Genomic DNA, 26,606 nt, shown 5'->3' with positions numbered 1-26,606 from the left:
GAGCGCGGAAGAAAGTTTTTGAAAACCAAAATTAAAACCAGTTACAGGAACTACTGTGGGAAAAGTCTATTAGTGGCTCTCAAGTAATCAGTGCTTTTGTAATACAAATGTAATGGAATTCCCCTCTTACACTGGTGACCTTGCGGTAGATCTGTGCTGCGTTCTGACATTCTGAGTATGGATATTCTGATGTGGTCATCTCTAAAATGCACATTCCAAATGCGTACACATCCACTGCTTCATCGTATTTCTCCTCATACATCTCAGGAGCCATAAACTCTGGGGTTCCTGTAAAAGCAAAAGATAAAAAAAACTTCAGTTACACTCAAAGTACTTTGTGGCTCAGACGTGCCTCAAAATGTTTCTTAGCAGTTTCATTAATAAACTTCTTGTTATTCAACATTTTGCATTCTGCTTCTCATAATTGTCCACATGGACTGTTGTGGCTCACCAATGACGCTCTTGGCAAATGATGCTCGTTTCAGTGTAGCAAGGCCAAGGTCCCCAATCTTCACACTGCCCGTGGGGCCAGTGATGAAGATGTTGTCACACTTCAGATCCCGATGAATGATAGGAGGCGTGCGAGTGTGCAGGAAGTGAAGGCCTTTCAGGATCTGACGGCTCCAGCGTTGGAGGAGTTTTGGTTTCATCTCCTTAAACCGCTTCAGGTAACTGAAAGGTAGGAGGAAATGGTGATCAACCTCAAAAACATTCAGGAATGCCAGAACATGCAAAGCACAGAACCACAAACAAGTTCTCTTTAAACACATTAAAATATTTCTTTTTACTACTAAGTATTCTTCTGATTATAAGATACAGGAGGTCAAACTCACGTTTTAAGAGTGCCTGAAGTCATGAGCTCTGTGACCAGCAAAATACACTTGTGGCCTTTAACAGTGGACTTCCAGGAGTCGTAGAAGCGGACAATGTTGGGGTGCTGGAGACCCTTCAGCATGTCTACCTCCTCACTGAACCTCTGGCGTTCAGCTCTGGTCAGCTTCCGTGTCTGATGATGGATTATGGGGGGAGGAAAACCCATCAGACTACACATTTCTAATGACCAAATTTGTGGGGCTGAATTTATGAAATTATACATGCTTACTGCAACTCTCATCTAAATTATATATAACTATTTAAAGTCACATAATTACATATTCTTATTCAAACTTTCCAAATATGCATTGTACAGATAAAAAATGTAATACAATAAAACAAATGCAGACTTTGAGTTGCTTTAAACTTTAGACTGAAGTGCATGCATGCAGCATATCCTTGTGAAAAGATTATGTATACAATGATCTCTTAGAGTGATGTTACAAAGAGTGGTGTTACATATAGTGGTGGTACATATTGGTGTTACACAGAGTGGTGTGACAGAGTGGTGATACATAGAGTGGTGTTTCACAGCCTGCAAGTGGGGGAATAGGTGATGAGTGTGTGGTAACTAGGTGACTGAGCATGGTAGTGCAAAAGGAGGCATCAGTAAGGGCGTAACCAATTCCCATGTCAACTGCACAAAATAGTGAATGTTGATGTGCTGTTGTTATAGACTGACATGCCTTGTAAAAACTCTCCATGGTATTCAATTCACCCGTCATGCTCTGCATCATTTTCAAATCACCTGTCCAAACACCTCTTAATCAGATAAAATTAGAAGATTAAGTAAAATATAATGAATAAAAACTTGTCTAAATAAATAAGGATATATGCGAACAGCATTCTGTGTGAGATCACAGTGAAGTAATGTTAAGAGCCAAGTGTTTACTTCTAGCAGAACAAAACAAACACACTGAAGACACAAAGCCTTGCGACGCAGTCAACACTCACCTATGTGAGAGCGTCTCACATAATCAGATCTGTCTGTTGTCACATATTCATAATGCGTTCCAAATCGATGTTTCCGAAAACCTTTAGTAACCTCACTGAATACCCACTTCCAAGGTAACAAAGCCTTTTTTGTCCTTCCATGTGCTATGAAAGGTCTGACTTAGCTCGGGGCCTCCTGCCCACGGCAGGTAAAGCTGTCCCGAGGGGGGGCCACAAGCACCATGAATCCTGCATTCAAGACGTTCGTGGAAAAAGTGCATATGCATGTATAAATCTTGCCCAGTGTGTAATGATGCTATAGAGGTCAGCATCATCTATTACTCCACAAATAGTTTCAGTGACTAAGTTCAAGGATAAGAGGAGAATGAATAAATACTGCCATGAGTGTGTCGGTGCCATGTGTGTAATCGTATAGTCTATTTATTGCTCAACCTGTCCTCACCTAATCAAAAAAAGTTGCAAAAAGAAAAAACAGAAGTTTATATAAAATCACATACAGTAAATACACACATGGTGCTGCAAACATTTGTACATATGAGCTCAACTATCATGACTGTTAAAGAAAACACAATATTACTCAATATTACACCACAGACACCAAATCACAGCGGTACCTTTTGATCCCACACTAATCTCATTTTCAAAAATGGGACTTTATACCTCCATAGCTCTAATGTTTGACAGAGAACACAAATGGACTAAGGCTTCCTTTGGTCCCTTTCAAGTGAAGAATTTGTGCACTTTCTACTGCCAAATGTTGACAACATCAGAAAGTTTCAAGTGAACCTCTAACAATTCAAACCCTTCTAGTGAACCACTAACAATGTGAACCCTTCTAGTGAACCTCTAACAATGCGAACCCTTCTAGTGAACCTCTGACAATGTGAACCCTTCAAGTGAACCTCTAACAATGTGAACCCTTCTAGTGAAGCTCTAACAATGTGAACCATAAATATATATATATATATATATATATATATATATATATATATATATATATATATAAAGGTTAAGTAAGAGCCACAGTGAGTAAAGTGTTTCTACTGTTTAACTTCATGTTCTTTGAAACATGATTTTGAAAGAACACCCCGGAGAAATATGCAAGTATTCAGTTCAGAAGCTGATACAGTGTACAACCTAAGGGTAAACACACAAGGTACTGAAAATCCTCACAGGGTGAACTGGGAGCGGAACAGCCTCAGGCCCAGAGCAGGAATGATTACAGAATGACACATGAAAGCAAAGAGAGTTACCATAATTGACCAAAGAGGCCTGTGGGGCGGAGGGATGTATGTGAGTCTGGGGTACACACGTATAGAAGACATGACCCAACGTGAAAATATGTGTTTCGAGTGACAGATAAAAGCGTAGTTGCAGTTAGGAAAGAAAATGCTAAAGGCAAAGTCGATATGAATGTATGTGCGTGTTTAAGTTGAGAAAGACAGCAACATAGGTACGGGAAAACACATGTGTAGAATTAGCCCATCTCTGCAGGGGTTCACACAGGGCTGAGTGCTTTACAGCTATACTTAACTCAAGGCTGAACGAAAACTCAAAGAGCCAATTCTCTCTAGAAAACTCAAAGAGCCAGTTCTGTCTAGAACGTCTCATGGTTTCTCCCTCTCTATACCTCATGTGCATTTACCACATGGGATTTTCTAGGAAATCTATTCTAGGACATTTTCTAGGAAATCTGAAAATGACAGAGCCATTTTTGCTTCAAATATTTAGAAAGCAATGCTGCATAAAGACATATATAATAATGCAGCCAAGGAAGGAAACAGTAATGCTGAATTCCTCAACACAAATTCAAATGGCATAACAATGAGCACCCCACCAATCCATTCTAACTCAACACATTTAGAAAATGTTTACTTTTTTGTGCACAAAGGACATGTTTCTGTTAACACTTTTTTTGTACAAACAGGAAAAGCATTATACATAACAACAAAAAGGCTTCTGAGAAACTTGGAAGTATGGCTGAAAAGCAAACCCAGCTGAATTTCACTGGTTTTCCACACTCAGTTCACAGGAAACAAGGCATGATAATGAAGACTTGACTACATACTACTTCACTTTCTTGTGTTTAGAATAGTGGGAATAGAAATGGTCCCTTGTAAGTTTCATGTTGGTTATTAAAGCTTACAGCATGAAAATATATTTATCCAATGATATTTACTGTCACAGCTTTATGATGAAGTCATCATGGAATCACTCGGCATGGGGCTGTGATAACATATAAAAGAAGATTTGCCCCATGTATCAACCCAAAGTATCAGGAAACATACTGGGGACACACTTATACAGTCTGTAGAGTTTCAGAAAGTGGGCGGGGAGACTATTGGTGGGGAAAGAGGCCGTGAATAGCAAGAGTCAGGCTGGAAATATTCTGGCTGGGCCCCAAATAGAGAGGCGTTATATAAGTATTCCTCATGGTAAAGAATACTGGCTGGGACGGCACGGCTTGTCAGCAACTTTATTGTAATGAAAGCAGAGAGTGAAAAATACAGAAACACAGACAGAGACACAGACAGAGAGGCTGAAAGAAAGAGGGTTTTTGCAGAGTCTGTACAATACGTGTATGTGCAGGAAGTGAGGGAGCAGGCTGGGATGAGCCGAAGCACAGAGCCCATGGGTCATGCGGTTCTGGGGTTCCTGCAGTGCCTCGCTGAGGGGTACGGGCCTACACACATTCCTCTTTCTTACAGAAGAACAGATGGGAAGACAGGAGAAGCATTTAGCATTTCAAGTCACCAGTTAAAGTTAAGAATCTTATACTAAGTTGTTAGAGAAAGTGCACATGCAAGCCTAATGTTTTCCAGTAGTCCATAAATGTTAGCGTCAAATGAGCTTCTGAGAGTGAAAGAATATTTTTTGCATGTCAGATTAGAATACCTTACAACCTTTAAAGCCTTACTGTCAATGTCTAACGTAACTGCCCTTAGATACAACGTTAGTGTAGAATGCTATAAAAATTATAAATACATCAACTAAGCTTACGAGTCAGTTTATTTGACAGAGCAAAAGACATTTAATCTTATGTTTCCTCAATGAAAGAAACTTTCGGTATAGACATACAATCAGCTTCTACTGACCCTTTAGGAAATCTCAGCTGTGTAGAAGGGCGTTTGCTTAACCAGTAGCACCGCATTGCATGGGCAGATCGAGACACGAGTGAAGTGTGGGTGTGCTAAGAACCCCAGAGCTGTTTTGATGTGGTAACACTGTATCCAGGCACCCACCCAAAATGTACAGAAGTTAATAACTTCAATCAAGAGTTTACCGTTGAAAGTGAACTTATCACATTTTTTTTCATTTGAGGAAACAATACAGAGATTGGAAGACATTGATAAGAAGACCAATCAACAGTATATTTTTATTTAAAAGGACCACTTTAGTTTAAAGTATTTTGTAAAATTTCCTTGGAAGAGAATACAAGATGTAACCGTAATCCTCATAAGCATAGAGTCTGTAGGCCATTCAGTTAAACTCCCTTCACTTTAATGATCTTCTCTGTTATGCTGCCACTAATTGTTTGCTAATTGTTCTTTATCTGAGTGTGCTGGTAGGTGTGGAAGTCAACATTTCAGAAAAGAAGACTGAATGGTACAATGTGTGTTAAGCAACACTGTGAATTTATGTTGCAGGAAGGGTGAAATGTTGCGTGGATGCATGCATGTCTACTCTCAGGAGGAGATAGATGAGCAACACAGAACTGCTTTTAGTGTACATCAACCTCATCATTAGGAACATTTCTAATTAGAAATACCCTTTAGTTGTATATTTAGAAACTACCGACCATCTGCTGTCTTGTAAAATTTCTTGTCATCCTCCATCTATCAATGACCAGTTTTTGAACACACGACAAGAAATAGTTGAACAAGCTGGTCGGCGTGGAGCTAATTTTTATTGCACTCCCACTAGATTCTGTCACGGGTGTGCTTGCTGCTGTGTGACACTGTGATACCCTCCTGTTCCCACTTGATTCCTTCATAGTCCTGCCTGCTATTACATCATAAGTCATTCCTGCTAGATTTTACTCCAACAAAATGCTGAACTTGAACTGTGTCCTGCACTCCAAACTTCTGCTGCTACTGCCTTTGCATACTTTTGTGATGTCCAGAAACCATTGTGTTAATCCAAACATACATAAGAATTTCCAGTTAACTCAATAATATCTAAATGTTGAGCACGACATAAATAAAAAAAAATGATACTGATACTAAAAGAAATTAGACATGGGACCCCAGAGAGCAGCATAAAATCAGACGAGCAGGGTTCAGTTTTAACATGAATCGACACCTGAATCAAGCAATGTGAGTGACATGGTCATCGGTTCTAGACTAGAATTTAAAGAAACTGACAGCCTACTGGTATTTTCTCATGCAGTGGTATCAAATATATACAAAAAATGGTGTGATCCAGTGAAAGGGGATCATGTGGACGTCAGGAATCAGAGGAGGATGTCAAGAATTGATCTGATGAACAAGTGCAGAATCAAACTACTAATGCTAGTGCCCAAATGCACAATTCATTATTCCTTAGAACAGGTAAAATAACAAACAGTATATGACCAGTACTGTTGCTACTTCCTGACTAGAACTAAATATGTACCACACACAAAGAGCACAACGACCTGGTCTGTTCATTAATTCCTGTGGATGGACGTTTGGACAGTAGGGTTTATCTAAGTATTGTGGCCGACCAAGTTCATCCATTCATGAGGCTGTTTACCGTATGGTAGAAGGACGCTTTCAGCAGGACCCCAGGACACAAGGTTTGTGCATTCATGGACTGGTTAAAGGAATATTTCTCACTTACCCGGCCTTCCCAGTTCCCAGATCTTAATCCTATACATAACCTCTATAACAAGGTAGAATGGAAATTTTTTTAAATGTCAGTACCTCTGTTTAACCTGCAGCAAGTGGAAGAAGTTGTCCTGAATCTAAGCCACGACAAATTGCTGTGGTTGTGAACGCCAAAGGAGGTCCAACATGCTACTAATATATATTAGTGTATATATGTGTAAAAAATTATTTTACAGTGTCAACAAATGGTATGAAGGAAAGCAATGTTTTATTTTGATCTTATCTCTTTCCAAAAATATACTCAACGAGGCAGCAATAAGGCAAAACCAGATCAGAACGGCTGAAAGAATCACAGCATGTTTTGAATGAGTCCTTGAAATTCCAAATAAACAGAAAACTAGAAAGTGTCTTTAGCCCTACACATGAGAGGACATCGAAACATGTAAAGCTTTAAATCACAACACAAAGACCTAGTGAGCCATGGGTTTGTGTTAAACTTTAAATGTCCCCTTACACAATGCCTTGGCTGTCTTCAGTGCCCCTGGTGTACTTACATTTTTTATGAGGGAAATAAAGGGTCGTGTTTTGACAGGCCAGTTCTGGCTCCATTTAAGAGAGTTGGAATAATGTATTTCAACATGGCACTGATGAACAAACTGTTTTCTGGAATAAACTTAGGAAGGGGGCAAATTTTACTCATGCTTTTAATTCTATCTGAAGTTAAATGCAATTAATTTAAATTGAATATGAAATTAATTGGATGATTCACCCCTAAAGGTTAAGACTTTTAATGATTAATGAAAACTGTAGTGAACATTATGCAAACAAAATCCTTGGTGAAAAAATGGTTCCAGATGAGTCTCATTTGCAGCAAGCCACATGAACACATTATGTTCCCTCTCAACTTCTTAACAGTTCTGGAACATTGTAGCAGCTAGGTGTTGATTAAGGTCATGTGGTTTCTTAAGCAGAGACAAAGCGCTGCTATAATAATGTGCACATAACTGACGTTAGTAATTGTTGTTTACTGTTGTCATCATTTGGAAGAATGCACTGGCTATAACGAACAAGTCTCCAGCAAGGTAAACCTTTATATGTGCATTAATAGGAATTTTACAGCATTGCGTTTTCATTATTTTGCATCACACGCTGCCTCTGAGAGTTCAGAGGCTATTCACCTACAAACAAAACATTCTAGCACTGCCACAGTCCATAAACTGTCATAGGTCTGTGTGCCAAATGACTACACAGAGACAACCAGGGATGCGTGCAATCGCTTTCAGCAACTTAACTGCCTGGCATTTCACCTAGCACATAATTCCCCCAACGCTCATAAGTCATTACAAATCACATTTGTGTGTACAGTGAAATGTTAAAAACTGGCTGAGGTGCGATTTCATGAAATCATTGATTCTGTGATGACTTTACAGCAGATAAAATTGATTAAGCTGAAAAGGTTAATAAGCTATTAAATTAGCTAATAAGGGTAATGGGTAATGTCAGCCTATTTGTACAAAACATTCTAATCGCTTTAATATTTCTTAGCATTACAGTGCAATTCTAAGCATTAATAAATTAGTAAATTAGAATTGGGACGATAATGAATTTGTATTGCTTAAAGTAATGCTCACTATTTTTTGAAGCTGTTTTTTTATACTCTACAATACATACAGCTAGTTTTGTGTATAAATATCTGACCTCTGATCTGAAAATCTCTGATCAGCTTTCTTAAGCATTACAAGGACGTCTGATTTCATGTTTACAAACATTTATGTAAACAAGTCAACTGGCATGTTCAATGGTTAATCTATGGGGCTGTTTATTATTTAACATGGGAACCAAATTCTTTCAGACCCTTCATACAGTTTTATACCACATGAAATTGCAGAGAACTCTTAGGTCATGGATATTCAAACCTCAACCCTGAATATGGTTGTGAATATGACAGATCATTTAACTTATTAGCCATTTAGCAATTACCTCTGTCTTTACAGGACACCGAAACATGTGTAGTACTCTGAAGGCTGCAACCTCTGCTAGGATTTTACAAAATAAAGGTTATAATTGATGCAATGTAAGCTGGATCAAAATTATGCTGTACCATATGTTTTCCATATGAAATGTATTGTCCATGAACCTCACACCTCACAGAGAAATCCCTCAATTTTGCAACCGCTCCATAAAGGTCAAATGTGCATGCATCAAGGCACACTCAAAACAAGCAACATATTTCATTTTACTACTATTAACACATCCTTCACATACTCCTGGCAAAGGGGCTCAATGACTTACAGCTTTTGGCTGATTTTAGGTTCACCAGCTTTATTGCTCTATAAACTTTATTTTTGAAAAGCACAACTTTACATGTTAATACGGCAATTATGAACAAGCCCATTACACAGAGCCTCTTCACGCAAAGCTGTGTGTGAGATGGATCAGAATTCCCTGGAAGGATACCACAAATACCACAAAAACACATCAGGTACCACTGACAAATCAACTATACTGACAAATAGAAACTGTAACAATTATGACGGTTTTATAATTTTATGTAATGAGAAAAAATGACACCAGCCTGTCAGAGAGTCCATGACGTAAGCTCATTTAGGTGGCCAAAGACAAGCAGCTGCAAGGCTGTAAAAGAGGCAGTGAGATAGCATATCTAGCACACAACGGCAGCGTATCTGTGTTCACAGGCTCCTATATCCCCCAGTTCAATATTGTGTTAAGAGATTAACCCTCCTAACCCTAAACCCCAGGTCTATGAAGTAGAGAGACATATAGCATTCCTGGGGAACAGAAAACCCCTGCAAAGAGTTCCCACTATCTCCCATATCATATCATGCAGAACCGAGGAGCATTATGTTCTACGTACAGATGGCAACACAGAGCTCTGGGAACATAGCACTATTTATTATGTTCCCATAAGCCATCAATCCCATTCTATGTTCCCCATTTAGGAACATGCAGCGAGGACAGTTGCTGCCCCAAAATCAGTGGACCTTAGTACCAATGATGGCAGAGAATAGAGTGGCAAAGGAGAACAAACCTTTGACCCCAGGGCACAAGGGTCAAAACACAGCAAAACCATTGTAGATTTTCAATAAAAATACAAATTGTGACATAGTGGTGAATGACTGATGCTGCTATGTGTGTCCTTTGGCATCTGTGCATCTTGGCCAGGAAGCTGATTCCATGTAAGTCTAATTCCGTCATTTTAATGTTTTTTTTTTTTGATGCACAAAAAAGTTTTTTTATATTAATCCTGAAGTAATTTCAGTTACAAGCTTTAAATCAGAATGGTTATAAGCTTTGATCACTGAAAGCAGGTGCTTTTAAGTCATGTTTACATGGTGCATGTTCAGCCATCTTTTATATTTGTTGCATGTCACACCATATGAGATGCTGCAGCTGGAATCTTGACTAAATTTCATGCCTGACTATGCAGTCTCACATGCTGCAAGTTGGCCCATATGACAAAAATCTCCTGGTGAAAAACCCATGATGCTAGAAAATGACTAGATTGTGCTTTTGTCAACCATAAAAGATTTATTACCTTGCAAACCTGTGTCAGAATCAGACACAGTCTTTCAGTTAGTGTTTAGATTTTATCAGAGATAAACCCCCTTTTACTACAGTCAAAAATGTTATTTGGATTAAATTATTTATGGCAACTCATCTGCTGTGGCCCCTCCCATGCCCTGCTGTGGCTCCACCCACCTTCACAGCAGCCACCCACTTCTCCAGCACCCAGGTTCCTTCCCACCCCAGAACAACAAGGCTCTAGGCTGACCGAGCAGCTGTTCCTAGACATCCCTATGCCAGATGGGATTCGGACACGCATACTTTTATTCTTTTCCAAAGATTTGCTAATGCTGGCTTAATGGGTTAACATATTTATTAGCAAGATTTATTAGGGCACTTCCAACTTGAACTTCTTTGTTCACTCCCTCTGACCCATGAACAAACGAACAAACGTACATAGAGGTCCCCTGGCAGGGGGATAATGACAATTTTAATTGTAATAAAAGAAAAAGGTCAGATATAGTCAGAGAGGGCGGTAATTTCTGACAACACAGACATCTATTTTTTTCTGTCTATCTGGACAGTTCACACTTGGTTGGACTGGTTCATTAGGACAAGGATAACTGAAGTGAGCTATGAGTTACAAAAGGTAACTCATAAAAAGGTTACTCAAATTTCTAAAAAAAAAAAAAAAAAGTTAACCTTTTTATAATTAGAATGATGCTAAATAGTCACAATAACATGTATCAGTGATACAGAGATCATGTACCAGATCATGTATCAAACTGCACTTCTGAACTAGGATAAACTGGTTTCTGCAGACTGCATTACTGAATGAAGCAGAACCTTGATAGGATTAAGGATAGAAGAAGGACTCATGACCCCTGTCCTCTTTGTGGACATCAACACGACACCAACAAAGACAGAACAATTTAAACGAAGAAAATAGCTCAATTTAAACTACAAATGTTTGTTTACTTTAACACAAGATATTTACATAAGGATTTTGTGTAATATATGCAATATTTGCTTTTAATCAAATCTAAAGATATTTTTGTTATTTGTGGTATCATTGCGTATACCCTTGTGCATTTGAGAGGGTCACAGAGCTCTGAGCAGACAGGAGTTAAAAACACTTATAATCAGTTAACAAATAAAATATGATTTCTGCTTTTGTAGCCATGTTATAGAACTGCACAGTTTGTACAGAAAACTGTAAAATTAACATCTTTACTTATGTTTCTAAAGCTAAAGTGTTTACTTTGGTTACAATTTCACAAGGACACTGATATTAGGAAAAGAAAGATCAGTTGATGCTTCACTTACTGTTTAGCATTCAATAGAAAAAAAAGTATGTTATGAAACCTGATGAACATGAATTTTTTTTTTTTTTAACACGAAGAAGATCTTTGCTAAAGCTCATAACATAAGGATAATGTAAGCTCGGTTTAACACAGGGATGATGTATATTCATAGGGTTAGCAGTATTTTAATGTAAACCCACAGGGTTAGCAGTATTTTGGCAAATCTGATTTTCTTAGCTCTTAAAAGATCTTTCAAAAGATGAATCACAAAGCACAAAGAAATAAAGCCCAACTTAAGATGACAGTGGAGCTTTACATGTCTGTTGTGCATTGATGAAAAGCCCCTCCCTTTCCATGGAAACATAATATATGCATCCAGGCAGCTGCTGATAAGACACCAGCAGACATTTTGTGAGATCCCATTGGAAACCAGTGGGTTCCTGAGCGGGGCTACACCTAAGAAACACTGATGCACCAAAACATGGGGAGCATTCAGAGTGTTAGGAAAGCAATTATCCTGAATCAGCTACCAATGTACGTATGGAACATGCGGGCTACATGTAAATCTACAAATTAATTATCTATAGCAACCAAAATTATTCAAACTATTTGACTAAACATGAGATGTAATTGTACAGGAGGGTTCAGGGTCCAGGCTGCAGAAACAACTAAATCATCGATTGTATACAAAATGCATAATATATAGTACACATGCACAAGTACATAACAGACAACATGAGAAATATCACATTCATGCTGTACACATGAAAATATTTTACATTTCTCCAAGGAGCAAGGTTCTGTATCAATGGCTAATATTCACAGTACATACAAAACAAAATATTACTCCTCCTAATCAGACTGCACATTATTTATATACAAATCTTTATAAGGTACCAGTCCTTTTGGATCAGTTCTATGTACTCAGCTCAGAGGGTAATTTATCGAGTGGCCTCTAACATGAAATACCTGTTTTACAAGTTTATGTGAGTTGAGTTTTGCTGGATTGCAACTGCCTTATCACCATTTGTCACACACAAGTGTCACTGGCCTTTCCTCAATAATGAGACATTTATATGTCCCTTATTTATATAGGGTAATATTCTTCTCAGTAGAAGACCCTGAGATGAAAAAGACTGAATCTTTCAGCAGAACAATAACCACCATGGCAAATATCCACATCTTAGTAACATTGAGAATCTGAGAATCTGTGGCACTGTTTGAGTGCTGTGCAGTGCTGTGCTGTGCTGTGCAGTGCTGTGTAGTGATGTGCAGCACTGTGTAGTGCTGTGCTGTGCTGTGCTGTGCTACACTAAAATGAAAAAACTGAAGAAACAGCAAATGTAAGTACATGTAAATCTAAATGCGATTCGTTCTGATTATATGAGGTTAACAGCAGAACACTCAGAGATTTCACTAAAAATCAACATAGTGTAACCTGTAGGTAAAAGAGTAAAGTAAGTCAATGACATTTGTTAACTAGGTCTCATAATTCTAGCACAAAAACTAAAGATCTGATATTTAAAAATGTGGAAAAATTAGGAAAAGGTGTGTGAATTAGATTTGTGTCACCGAACATTTATTTAAATCATGCAGCATTATAACAGCACCCAGTCTCTCTCTGTTCTAAATGTGGTAGGGGAACTTTCCAGAGCTTAATATGGTGTTCTGTGTTGATAAAAGCAAACCAGAGGCTTTAGAGCATTAGTCGGTGCATCATGGGTAAACACAGATCCACAAAAAGAACAAGTGTAGAAAATGGATTAGCAGGGCCCACCCCCAAACTAGAAGGATGAAGTAAGGATGTCACTGCTATTAAGGCTAAATATTTAAAGTGAAAGATGAGACAATGAGAGTATGTGAGAATGAGACAGTAGGAGTATGTGAGAATGAGACAATGAGGATATGTGAGAATGATACAAGGACAGAATGTCCTTAGAATCATGGAACAGAAGTAGAAAATAGACAGTACAGAGCATGTCACATAAAAAGGCTACATCTACATCTTTAGTTCACTGCACAGCCAAACACTGATGTTATTATATAAGAGCAGCAACAGTCTAGAGTTCTTGCACTGCAAGGTGTTGCTAAGTCTGTTCTGCACAAATGCACAACACTTATGAGTTGTTTTTGCTTGGTACTCCCATGGTGTGTATGTTTTTCATGGACATTCAAAACAAACAAAAAACACATTCATGTTTTATGTCCAGAATTTTAGACATGAATGCACAGGAAAAGATGTACCTCTAGGAATCATAAATCATGTTCCATGTTTCCAAAATTTGACCATTATTTCATTCGAATAGACTACAGTTAAAATAGACAACTCACCAAGACGACTCCCAGTAATACTGCAGTATCCCCATAGACCAAGTTAGTTCTACTAAGGAGCATGCAGAAGACCATTCCAGGCAGATGTCATTCCTTATCCTCCAACTGGTGAGCAGTTTAAAAGACTGGATTATCTTAGAGATAACATTTCTGGTATTACAGTGACAACACCTTATTTATAAGTTTACTTGTGGCTGTCTCATGGTAGAAATGGTGTTAGGCAAAAATGTAGATTAGAACCCAAATTGGTATGACATCACACAGCCAAACAGTAACACAGGTATGTTTATAGATTAATGCTAGTTGTGTGGTACATATTTAGTTCTAGTCAGGAAGTAGCAAAGCTGATCCAGCTCAAGACCACTAAAAATTAAAAAAGAACTGACAAGCAGGAAAGATGGTCCTTCTGAAGACTGACCTAAAGTTTCATCAGTCCAAGCCGAGACTGATTTATGTATACACATAAAGAGATGTGGATAATCATTTGTGTCTGTACAGTACATTTGCAAGGGTGGGTGTGTGTGCGTATGAGCAAACATGTGGCACCAGAAAAGATCAGAAACTGAAGTCACAGCCATGCTGATGTTGACAGCTATCTGAAGCCTCAGCAACTGTAGAAGCACCTTTAATACCATTAAATCTAATAACGTTCTTTAGTAGGACTCCTTTGGACAGAGACCAAATTATTTAATCACTGAACCTTCCTTACCAAGCTTCTCACTGCTGCAGAATCATGAATGGAAGATTATACAATTTTTTACCAAATATTTATACTATATATATATATATATATATATATATATATATATATATATATATATATATATATATATATATATATATATATATATATATATACACACAGATATAGGTTATATATATATATTTTTTTTTTCATTTCATATATATATACACATACACACACACACACACACACACACACACACACACACTGATTGATCTGTGGTTAATCTAGGAGAATTTGCCATCCAGGAATTAGGCACCTTATAAGGCATCCTGTATGTCAGGCCTCGGGCTAAGAGAATGCAACCAGGTGGCAGCTGAATAAGAGAAGGTTATATTCACCTTAGTTTTTATCAAGTACCTGTTCTACTAGGTTAACATCATTGCTTTCTGTAATATTAACATAGAGATGCAAAAGCAGAAATTGTCTTCCTCAGATTAAATCTCACATCAGATTTGAGGCCATGAGGTTGAATTAATTTGGTGGAATGACTCAGCAATGGACAGACCAGGCTAGATCCAATTCAACACAAAACCTTTGACCTGAGAAATTTGGAGAAACTTGCTGAGAAAAGGTCCTTGCTGAGGACAACCAGATGAGCACTGTAGACTTGTTACAGTCGTATCTTGTAATAGGCGCCCTTTGAACATTCTCTCATTTGTTTGCTAATTAAATTTTTGGCAGTATTTTTATGTTAATCTGCACCTTTCTGAGCCTCTTGTTGTTGTTCTCTGTTCTAGTTCTACTTATTGCCACAGGTGAAACTCGACCAAATTAAGACATAATAAAAAGTGTTTCATTTCAACTGTAAACTCCTAAGGATTTGAAACTGAAGACATTGCATGTTTCCTCTCCTTTCAAAAGTTGTTTTGGTTCTGAAATAAACATGCAATCTGAAAAACGTCCACTATACTGACAAATCATTGTCTGTACATGTTCAGCTAAGCCTACACCGATTGATCCGTTCATCTCGATTTAATTCTAGACACCAGACAAAAGCAGAGAAAGTTACTCAGAAAGTTAGTGTCATCTCTGAGTTTAGAAAGGATAACTGTTGTCAGGGTTATTGAGCAAATTGCCACTATCCGAATGGGTTTGGAACATACAGCATTCATAAGTGTTGCTGTCATATCAGTGAGAATTGCAGTAAAAAAGGACAGTGTAATTCTGAAAGAGAGTGATGAGATGTCCTGAATGACTGATACATGCACTGTACCACCAAAATAAAAGACAGTTGTGGATTAGAGCCTCAGCACTAATAGAGTGCCTCATATTGAAATCACAACCAAGTGCATCCCAACTACAGGCAGAACATGACCCAGTCCGTTCATAACCCAGAATAAAACAAACCTTTTAGTGGGTATTGCTTATTAAGGTTTTAGATACATCGTTTGGTAATGGTCTTAAAAGTCCTACCTGGAGCTCACACCATGCCACCTCCACTGTTGTCTCTGTGTCTAGACCTTTGTAGACTGTCTTGAACGACCCTCTCCCGATTTCGATATTGAACTTCAGGTACCTTCCATCAGGTGAGGTGGCCACGGCTTTAGTCTCAATGTCCTCTTTCTCTTCCTGCTCCCATCGTCTCTCCAGTTGGCGCCGGGCTACAGTCTTTTCGGATTTGATGACTTCAGCGTCCGAATCTGAACTAGCATCTTGTGCCGCAGGGGACGGAACCGAGTCACCCCATGTTTCTGAAGGTGAAGCGGGTTGTGGAGTAGAAGTATCCGGACTGGAGACAGGAGACGGAGACGAAGGAATGTCGACTTTCGGTTCCTCTGTTCTTCTCTCGGATAAAATATTCTCTGCGGACCACGATAATGTTTTCGACAGTGTCCCATTATAAAACTGTGGCTCAATATCCACATTCAACTTGTGAAGCACATACGAGTTTCTTCTTGCACTCAGTGGATGCGTTCGGAGCACTGGCACTCTGGACAGACAGTCATTATCTATATCAACAGGTACGACCGGGAAACTCAGTCCAGAAAGCTCAACTTCGGCATGTGACATGCTGCGAATTAGTAAAAAAAATGCAAGGCAAACCGAACTAACCCTTATTGCTCAATTTACACCTATCTAAAGCGGTAAATATTTGGGGAGCTGTAAGTGGTGTTCCAGGAGAACATCTTGTTCTCGCTCGATTTATTTAATCTATCCTTGTTCTTTCACAAACGTCTTCAATTCTTGAGAATTCTTGATACGAAATCTAAGAAAAAAAGGAACAGTAAATATATTTACATGCCAGAAAAATAAACACTGCTTAGACTGAACTGAGTTTACAAACTACATAGTTCACGATTAAATCAATTTAATATGATTAACGTGCAAACCCTTACCTTGTTTTGGCGATTAACAGTCACAAATGACTGTTCAAAAGGCACACATTTCTTCACGCAACGTCTTGTCCGAGTTTGCAGGTCTGATAAGGCAAGCTTGCAGAAACCTTCTAAAGCACGAGCGCGAGCGGGAGACAAGCCGCCACTGTGCGCTCACGCGCCCTGGCTCCTCCCCCTTTACCTGAAGGTCGCAGTTTTCTAAGTTGCGCTAGACGTGTAGCGGTCCGTCCGAATACTTAAACGAACTTTGTGGTGTCATGATGTTTTTTCTTGTAGCAGTAGACGGTGTAACCTTCTCGTGACAATTTCGATTCAACCAAACATGATGTGTTATGTAAAATCAAAAATAACTTTGTGTAGTGTATTTTTTCTCATGTTTTTTCTATCATTATGCGATGTGTAGCTCTTCACAAACAGAACTAAACAGAGCCAAACACACAATTAGAATACATTTTTATAGTTATTCTGATTATTAAAATCTTTCCTTACAAAAAGACTATTCAGTTTTTAGTCTTTAGTTTGTAGCTGTTGGGTGACGCAATGGCAATATTGCCTCTTCACACCTCATATATTTGACCAGACTAAATATATGGAAACATGAGGTGGCAGCGTAAGCGTGGACCTTAGCTGGCAGTGCAACACAGATTTTTAGAGAAATATTTGGTTTACTTTGTTAAATTACGTTTTAATTGATAAACTCCGGGGACATCTCCGCACATTTACCTTTTACTTTCGTTAGGGTTTTGTTTTCATTTAAATATATTAGAATAATATATAGTTAAATGTAAATGCTAGCTGTATTTTTAAATATCGTTTCACACAAAATTTGAACTATATTAAATAAAAATAATAATAATGGCACATACTGAGGCCATTTGCCACCACCTCACTCATCATGTCAGCAACCATCCCTCCATTTTCTCAGCCGTTCCCCTTTCTCTCTCGAGTTTTCACTGGGGGCGAAGCGGTCAAAAAGTAAGTTGCTTGGGCATCACGCTATAAGAAGCACAAAACAGGATGAAAGAGCTATGAGATTAAAATATCTACAATCTATGTGAAACACACACTGAAAATCATATTATGAGCAACATGTAGCTACTATTTACTCTTTCATAAAGAAAAGTGAACTGCACTAAACTGCACTAAATTCACAATCATTTCAAGTAAAATCACGTTGACAGTAAAGTATCATGACATGAAATTGTATCTGTAGATGTAAAACGTTTTCCATTACGTTTTTTCACAATGAGGAAAGGTAATCAATATTTATGCTGGTCCAGCACCAGTATAACATGATTTTACTCCAGGTGGCAAATACAGCTCTTAAAGGCACTATCAATGCCTTTAATGCCCTAAACGTATTACCCTCACACCGTCATGATTGTTGTAAGAGTTATGATGCAAGGTTTCAAGGTTTATTTTGAACTCTTTTGAGCGAGTTTTGTTACGTATTCACATATATTTAATGTATTCAACTACGTGAAACAAAATACACACTCGAACAATAAACAATCAGGACAGTAGAGCATAAGCAGAATACTGAGGACAGTTCTCCACTTGGTCTGTATATATCTATGACAATGCCACAATATCTCTGCTTCTGGAGAAAAGCAAACTAGGAAACATACAAATATGAATTATTAATATAATATACCTAATGTTTTACAATTATATGACTACTACTATTGCCAAATTACACCTCAAACATCTATTAATCTATTAAATATGGAATTATTCTTCATTACATCTCAAACATATCCGTCATATCCGTGGGTTAACCATGAGGGTTCCATTGTAACAGCATCATCCTCGCGCTAATTGAAGGTTTGTACAACAGAGGGCGACACTTCAGGACTTAAAACCTTTACAGACGTGAACTAAAATCGCCTTGTTCCCTCGTCATCACACATTCTTCCAAAACAATTGTTGCCCCAAATTTAGCCTGCTTGGCTCAGGCTTAGTGTTCTAATATCGACCAAAAAGTCACTTCTAATGTCACTGCTGAATGGGCAACTATTGTGCTTTTGTTAATCCTGATGTTACACGGATTATGACAGGTATTCCCATCAGTTAGATCAGTGGTTCCCAAAGTGGGGGGCGCGCCCCCTAGGTGGGGCGCGGAGCTATTGCAGGGGGGGCGCGGAGCTTGAAAGTAAAACGTGCACATGTGTCAATATTAGGGATGCACCTATTCCGATATTAATATCTGAAAAAATTCTAGATCGGGTATCGGGGACAATGTGACCGATCCATAAAAACAGATCTACTCAGTCTAATTCTATGCTTGTATTGCTTGCTTTTCGGAGTTAGTTCAACCTTAATACTCGCGCTGGTGGTATTCCACTTAGTTCGTTTATTTGCTGGTTGACCAAAATAAACCTGGGCTCCAGCAATACTTCACTGTTCATACATGAACTGATGAGTTGTCCAAAGCTCATTTAATGCGTTACTTACAGAAATAAAATAAAGAGCAGTGGTCTGACTCGGTCTACGGCGGAAAGCTAAAAAAACAATATTCCATACGCGCGCTCAACTCGAGACAACTTAAAGAGACAGTACACATATTTCTGGCCGTTACATGCTTTGTGCTCTGCGTGATGTCTGCGCTTGCAAACTAGCCGCATATGTATTGCTGTTTCTCTTATTTCATCTCCTTATTTATTTTAAATTATATTTAGAATTTTTGAACTATTTAAAAGGTTTCTTGCAGTTTATTTTTTTCATGTTTGACCAAAGTTGTGAACCTATTGTTTTTGTAAGTTTCAGGTTCTTTGGTATTATTTATTTTACATTCAATGTTATATTCATAATTGCACTGACTGAACAAATGCAAGTTGTGTTGTTTTTACATGTTTTATGTGTGTTTAAGTGTGCTATACTGGTGCAGAGTTTTCAATAAACCTGTAATTCAGTATGTCTGTGTTTAAAAAGAAATGCTTTAAGTCGATTCAGCAGTTTTACTCTATCAGATCGGTATCGGCAGAGGCGGTCTTTGCATAGAGGCGTGGCTAGGCAACTGCCTTGGGCCCCTCCCACTGCAGCCCACTGTAGGGGCCCCCTGATTAGCTGACTTATTTCTCGCATATTAATGTTGATGGGCCCCCTACCTAATTTCGCCTTGAGCCCCCAAATTGCTAAGTCCGCCACTGGGTATCAGATCAGTATCGGCCGATACGAAGCCTCAGATATCTGAATCGGTATCGGAAGTGAAAAACATGAATCGGTGCAACCTAGTCAATGGGGGGGGGGGGGGGGGGGGGGGTGTAGGGGGGGTGCAAAAATATTCTCATCTACTAAAGGGGGGCACGGCAGAAAAAGTTTGGGAACCACTGTAACAGTTAGATGAATGTGCAGCATGTACACAAAATGCACCCTCTTAAAAACAAGATTCTATGAGTCACTGATTGCTTGTAGTTCGATCTTCATTTTCTAGCAGTTAATGTATCTTTGAGGTCTCTGCCTCTCTTAAAGCATGTCAAAACATTTCAAGGATTGCAACATAGATAAATAAAAACCACTCTCTAATTTATTCATACACTTACATTTGTATAAAATGTGGTCAGAGACAGATACAGACAAGAAGAGTAATGCTACTGGGAAAATTGTTGCAAACTGTTGAAAACACCACCAGTACCAGCACATTTACAAGAACACTGGGTTCGTCTCTTCAGATGTCTTTGCCAGGAAGCATTGGAACATTCCCAAAACGTCTTTTGGGTTTGAAATAGCACAGAGAGGAGATATTCAAGTAGAACAAGTCTGCTGGGATTCACAGCACTACAAGGAACAAAATCAAACTTTTTGTACACTAAAGAAAGGGCTTGGACAGCATCTGATGTGTGACATGAGTCAAATGACCTTTTAGGCATTTGCATGATATCTTGGAGTGAAATTCTGTCTCCTTTTGCTAAATTCACTGAGTAATTCAGTTTGTCAGGTGTAAAACCACAGATTCAGAATGGTTCCAACAAGGATATGATGTATTCAGGGTTATCTACACAATAAAGACCTTAAATGCAGTGATTAAATCAAAGAGTGAAACGGAGTGCTGGTTTTCCAGTCATAGCTTAAGACAGAAACACTTAAATGGGATTCTACAAAAATCCAATTTAATCTACACTTAATCTGTGCCAGGAAATCCAGCAATTGCAGTCCATGTGCCAGAGAGATGATCCCAGTAGGTCAAAAATAAAAAGATCAGTCTGGGTTTAAATGAACCCAAAAATCCCCCTCTCGAACGCCAGAGTTGGAAACGTATGACTCAGAAGAACTTGACGCCCTTCCCATCATCCATCGTGATGATTTCAGCCTTTCCTTCAGCCTGCAGGGCCTGCAACGAGCGCAGGAGCATCCACTCCTCCAGTCCATGGAACTCTGGGAAATCATCACCTTATTTAGCTTGTATAGAACTTCAACAGACATTACTTAAATATTCAGTGAATTAACAAATTTATCAGAACTCCCTGATAAACACAAACTACTTAACAAAAACTACTATTGCTTATAGAATTTCATATGGTACCATCATTTTACAGTGTAAAATATATGGACTTAATTCTAAAAATATTTGGTGTATAAATAATGTTTTCACTCATTTGTTTTTACATGCAGCACTCTAGGACTGCAATATATTCTGAAAAAAATATTTAAAAAATAACTTTGTACTCCAAGTAACATTGTATATATTTTTTTTTTTCCAATACAGTAAATCTCTCTCCTCAGAAAAGGTTGAAATGACATCAAAGTACCTTCATTTTCTGTGTCATCTCCATTAGAAAGTTCATAGAGTGTAAACACGGAGTTGACCATGCCATTTTTAGAGACCTAGACAAAAGACAGTTAAAGGGTGAAAAGTTTTCACTTCAAATAAGAGCATCTTTACTCATTTAATATCAATGCATGTCAGCCAATATTTACATAAAATCTATATGAACACACAAGCTTGTTCCATAAAACATTAAATATATATATATATATATATATATATATATATATATATATATATATATATATATATATATATATATATATATATATTCTAAAAAACCTTTTATTTAACATTGAAATTTGCCCAACCATTTTAGATATAGATTTTTTATAGCTGCTCCTATGAAATACTACAATCAAAGCAAATCCAGAAAATTAAAATGACAATAAAAATTGAGAAAGATTTTTTTTTTCTGATTTAGAAGTTATATACTTACTAAATATATTAAACATACTGGAACACTGTAAACATGATGTCAGAATAGAAGCTAAGCTCACCCATTGATAAATCAGATTGCCCCATTCCTCAGGTCTTCGCCACATGATTAAACAGCGCGTTTTATTTTTGTCTATCCATTCCAGGTTCCCTGTGATCAAATCCAGTAATGAAAATGCTATTTTTTATAACTCCCTTGGATATAACGATTGTCCATAACATGGCCAGAACTGAGGCAATATTTGAATAATTTGCAATTCAATTATAATTTTTTTACTTCTCGACTTACCTTTTTTTCTCAGTTCCTCAAAGATGACTTGAATGGCCTCAACTGAGAGCTTTCCTGAGTCCCAGAGTTCAGAGACAATAACCAAGATGTCGTTAACCCTATACACATAATCAGCCTGCGTATGTCAACTTAAGGTGTTTGAAGAAGTCTGACTAGAATAAAACTTGGTCAACAATATTACATCCAATTACCTAAATGATTCATAACATCAATTATACGCAGCCCAAAGTTGTAGAGCACGCCTTAAAAGAACTTTAAAACTTTTTTTTTTTGCAGTGTCATTCATGCATTGGTTTGAGTGGCAGTAAGAGCTGCCAAGAAAGGATACTCTCCATCTTTCTGTTGTTGAACACAGGGCTCTCCTGCGCTTCCAGCACGTCCATGGTGTACAGTTTACCATGACGGCAGTAGGACAGGGCGAGCGAGCACCACGCCGCCAGCTGCTTCTGTCTAGTGTCAACATTGGGTTGTAATCTATAAAATATTAGCACATTTTCTCAGAAAGAAGGTAGATAGGAAGGAGCTTTTGCTAACGAACTATCTAACAGGCAAACTTCACATAGCTAAACAGCTGTCTGGCTAGGTAAAATAAACAAGTATTCAATACATACATTGTCTTATATGATGCGTATATGCATAGAAATCACTAATAATATCAGCAATAATTTCCTTTCTTGGGAATCTGTGCAGAAATGTCTCGTTAACCCAGTACCTGTCCAACACTGAATACTTCCGTAGCACTTGCTAGCTACTATATTCCCGGTTACACAAAAGAGACCAAAAATGTTTTTATGAGTTTATATCGTGTATTATATTCCTAATTCATACTGTTACAGATTCTCTAAAATGCAAGTACTCACGTAAAAAATGGGGGGAAATTGTACTGCCAAGGCCACTCAAAACTCATCTCCAAAACAAACGCTGTCAACTTCGCTGATGTCTTAAGGTTAAGCTTCCGGTATGGCGGACACGCCGTGAATCGCCTGTCAAAATAAAAGTCACACTTAGTCTATACGACTATACGAAACCTCCAAATGCTGTGAGTGTGAAGGGTTTCTTAATACCATAATCCTGGAATCTTGTAGCAATCTTAAAATATGCTTTTCAAACGACCAAAATAACAGCATTGGTACTGGGATTTCGTGGGGAGAACGTTTATACGATTTTTGTTTAAAAGTTTAAGAATAAAGTACAATAATGGAAACAGGATCCACATAGGAACTAGCTGTAAACTGGTCCTCCACACACCAAGGGGCGCTGATTTCTGGTGGCAAGTATCGAAGGTCTCCATAATAGTTAGACGGCGGGAGTCTAGTCCTGAGATAAACATTGTATACCATTGATAAACACTGACGGTGTTACTGCTAATCTAACAATGCTCTGACGTTTTCTTATTACTCCATAAGGTACTGCAACCTCTTCAAGTGATTCGGGAATTCATTTGTGTAAGCCTGGTGCAGCAACTACGATACGAACTTTTATACTGTAGTGCATACACCGCGCAGCTAGCTAGTCGTGTAGATGCAACTCTAGCCAACATAACGATCACAGTTTTTAGGCGTCGTGTAAACAACTACCTCTGGTGGAAACCAGTGTTAAGTTACGTTGTCCTTCGGTATATATTGTGCTGTTACTGTAACAGTAAAAACGATGGGTAACTTGATTTATGTTAGCTAGATAGCTACCTGTTAGCTGTACATGTTCGTGCTAAATAGCAAATTATCGTTTATTGGAATTAGAAGTTGTTCTAACAGTAGAAGTTGAACTTACTGACCCGTTGCCATTTCTCAGTTGTCGCGATGCAGGCTGTGGAGGAAACGGAGTCCTCTCTCACGGACAGAGTAGAGTTGATGGGAGTGAGAGAGGAGGACAAGGCGAGGGAGGAAGAGGGGCAGAAGAGTAAAGGGGACGAAGATGCAGCTGAAACTGACATGGAGACCATGAAGGATGACGAGAGAGGTACAGAAGCAAGCATGCTGCACTTGTTTGGCTCGTACATTTTGTTTAAGCTATATTGTTTTAGGTTTCATTAAAAGTAATGCTGAGGGCTGGTGGACAGATTAAACCTGGTCTTGGACTAAACCCATGACTCTTCCACTGCTAAGATGAGGAGAAAAACAAAGAAACAGAAGATGACAAGAGGGAAGGAAAGAAGACGGAAGAAGAGGCGAATGGAGGTGGACAGACGGGGCAGGTGGAGGAGGAGTGGGAAATCCCTTACAGTGATGAGGAGATGGAAGAGCCCATGAGCTGGATGCCTCCACCTGCGGAGATCAAACGCTTGTACGAGCTCCTGGCTAAAGGAGAGATGCTGGAGCTGAAGTGGATTCCTCTGCCTCGAAGAGCACCCACTCCTCCATGCACACCTTCTCCAGAGAGAGATGGAGAGGACTCGCAGGAGGCCAGGCAGGAGGAGAGTGAGCGCAGGTGAATCTCTCTGTGTTTCCTACGATTCTCTTATGCGCCCAGTAAAGGCCAGCAGATGAGTTGAACGGATGAGTTCAGTTCAAACAATTTCTGGGAAGTGGCAGTAGTCTTGATTTATTTTGAAGGTTGTATATGTAATGTAGTAAAAATAGTGATGGTGTGGTCAAGACATTTGTAGTAACCAGTGTTTACAGTCTTTGGGGTTACTACAAACAGTTGTTATTTGTATTTCTGTTCAGTTTGGTACTTTTGTTATTCCAAGTCACCTGGAATAGTTGGTTGTAGGTCACAAAGTCTTAACTGAAATATTCTTAGCCTCATGTGGTTTTTTGTCTGTTTCAGGGCGCCTTCACCAACAGAGTTTGATTTTGATGAAGAACAAACTATTATGACACCCAAGAGTGCCTTCCTGAGCCGGCGTAGGACACCAGGTATGCCAGCGTTGGAAGCACAGAACACGCGCATGAGTATTTCATTAGTTGCCATTTAGTTTCAAGGAATCCCTGTTCTTTCTTGGGCTGCCTTGAGGGATTGTCCACCATCACCTTGGTCTTGCTCATTATGTGACTAGGCCTGTCTTAATGTAAAGTTCCTTAACGTATAGGCTATTGCTAAAATGTTACCAGTTTTGTGTATTTGATTCCCTAGAACAAAGTGATGGACTGAAACCCTCGTACCCATCTGAAACTCTTCAGGCATAATGGAAGAGATGCTTCTAGTTCAGCAGTGCAGTGATGCCACTGTTGCTGTTTCTCTCTTTGCAGGCTCATCTGCACGTTCTGCAGTGAAGCGTGAGGCCCGTCTGGACAAGGTCCTCTCCGACATGAAACGACACCAGAAGATTGAAGAACATATCCTACGGACAGGCCGTGACCTTTTTAAAAGTGACAGAACTCCAGCTGGGCCGTCCGCACAGGAGCGCCTGTCACCCACCAGTCAGAGAGAGAGAGACAAGGAGAGAGAGAGAGACAGTGACCCCAGTACTGTCTTCAGCCCCAGGCAGAGGAGATACTGAGAACATGAGCATGTAGATCTTTTTTTATGGGCTTTTATGCCTGTGATTTAATTTTATTTTTAAGAACACAATTTTGTTCACAGTTGAGAAATATACTGTGTTTTTTCACAGCCAAATGTAAATGTGTGTGTGGATTTAAATATGTTGCTGTCAGATGTGTGAAAGACATAACATAAAATATTTTTTTTACTTTGCTGGACCTTTGCAGGAAATCTACATGTGTGTTGTGTATTGTATTGAAATATGTATGTATGTGGGGGGGGGGGGGGGGGGGGGGGTACTGTACAGAAATATGTCTACATATGTGTGTACTGTATTAAAATCACTCGCCTAGATGCAGTGCTGTTACAAGTAAAACATATTCTTGTGACCAACTGCTTTAAGTGGTTAAGAGTACAAAAATAATGTCAATTTTTTTTTTATTAACTAATTAACTTTTTTGTTTCTTTTGTACATATTGCATTTTACTGGGATGCCCTAGTAATATTTCAATTCATTATATGGGATACAGTATAGTTGGGTGGTAGCAAAGTTCTCGGTTGGTCCTGGGTTGGTACTGAATTACTACCCTTATGATTGCGGATTATTATTATCAGAGGTGTCAATTCCAGGTTCAGAAAGTAAAAGTCCTCACCAGGATTTTGCTCAAGCTTGCTAGATTTTCTAATTAGTGCAATCCAGGTAAAAACAATCCAGGAAGCCTGAGCAAAATCCTGGTGAGGACTTTTACTTTCTGAACCTGGAATTGACACCTCTGATTATTATTCTTAAATTCAGTTTTTGTAATTGAAAA

At 38.7% G+C, this 26,606-nt stretch overlaps 3 protein-coding genes across 5 annotated transcripts in view; 1 reads left to right on the top strand and 2 right to left on the bottom strand.

Moving 5' to 3' along the window:
• The window catches only part of wnk4a (WNK lysine deficient protein kinase 4a), a 35,683-nt gene extending 18,489 nt beyond the window's left edge, over window positions 1-17,194 (bottom strand). The window contains exons 1-5 of one of the 2 annotated variants that reach the window (XM_077000751.1): window positions 16,880-17,194; window positions 15,957-16,749; window positions 834-1,006; window positions 452-672; window positions 131-288 (exon numbers count right to left, since the gene is read on the bottom strand). In XM_077000751.1, the coding sequence (XP_076856866.1) occupies window positions 131-288; window positions 452-672; window positions 834-1,006; window positions 15,957-16,553 (1,149 nt within the window). In that variant the 5' untranslated portion in view covers window positions 16,554-16,749; window positions 16,880-17,194. The remainder of the gene's footprint in view (window positions 1-130; window positions 289-451; window positions 673-833; window positions 1,007-15,956; window positions 16,750-16,879) is intronic. The other variant, XM_077000752.1, reaches the window with a different exon arrangement.
• Window positions 17,195-20,383: 3,189 nt separating this feature from the next.
• Window positions 20,384-24,260, bottom strand: vps25 (vacuolar protein sorting 25 homolog). 2 transcript variants are annotated; one of them, XM_077000750.1, is made up of 7 exons: window positions 24,146-24,260; window positions 23,232-23,354; window positions 22,700-22,845; window positions 22,372-22,425; window positions 22,145-22,233; window positions 21,628-21,703; window positions 20,384-21,253 (listed from the first exon to the last, which is right to left on the bottom strand). In XM_077000750.1, the coding sequence occupies exons 2-7, from the start codon at window positions 23,276-23,278 to the stop codon at window positions 21,141-21,143; spliced, it is 525 nt and encodes a 174-aa protein (XP_076856865.1). In that variant the 5' UTR covers window positions 23,279-23,354; window positions 24,146-24,260; the 3' UTR covers window positions 20,384-21,140. The 2 variants fall into 2 exon arrangements, with proteins under 2 accessions (XP_076856865.1, XP_076856864.1); XM_077000749.1 differs by having other exon boundaries at window positions 24,142-24,170.
• On the top strand, window positions 24,171-26,063 carry pagr1 (PAXIP1 associated glutamate-rich protein 1). Its single transcript, XM_077000748.1, has 4 exons — window positions 24,171-24,330; window positions 24,477-24,798; window positions 25,141-25,229; window positions 25,563-26,063. Exons 1-4 carry the CDS (start codon window positions 24,171-24,173, stop codon window positions 25,811-25,813), a joined length of 822 nt encoding a protein of 273 aa, XP_076856863.1. The 3' UTR covers window positions 25,814-26,063.
• The last annotated feature ends 543 nt before the right edge of the window (window positions 26,064-26,606 follow it).

Source organism: Brachyhypopomus gauderio, chromosome 3, assembly GCF_052324685.1.
Source record: "Brachyhypopomus gauderio isolate BG-103 chromosome 3, BGAUD_0.2, whole genome shotgun sequence".
Lineage (NCBI taxonomy): Eukaryota > Metazoa > Chordata > Actinopteri > Gymnotiformes > Hypopomidae > Brachyhypopomus > Brachyhypopomus gauderio.
Note: the sequence above shows the minus strand (reverse complement) of the source record. Positions and strands in the feature narration are given on the sequence as shown.

Bases quoted from the DNA above. Each gene is read 5' to 3' on its own strand.
- vps25 (XM_077000749.1), bottom strand. The intron at 22,426-22,699 runs GTATCCTTTCTT...TCTGGGACTCAG, and splicing joins CAACAACAGAAAGATGGAGA to GAAAGCTCTCAGTTGAGGCC. The intron at 21,254-21,627 runs GTACTTTGATGT...ATGATTTCCCAG, and splicing joins AGATGACACAGAAAATGAAG to AGTTCCATGGACTGGAGGAG.
- pagr1 (XM_077000748.1), top strand. From the start codon at position 24,171: ATGCAGGCTGTGGAGGAAACGGAGTCCTCTCTCACGGACAGAGTAGAG. The intron at 24,331-24,476 runs GTACAGAAGCAA...TCCACTGCTAAG, and splicing joins CATGAAGGATGACGAGAGAG to ATGAGGAGAAAAACAAAGAA. The intron at 24,799-25,140 runs GTGAATCTCTCT...TGTCTGTTTCAG, and splicing joins CAGGAGGAGAGTGAGCGCAG to GGCGCCTTCACCAACAGAGT.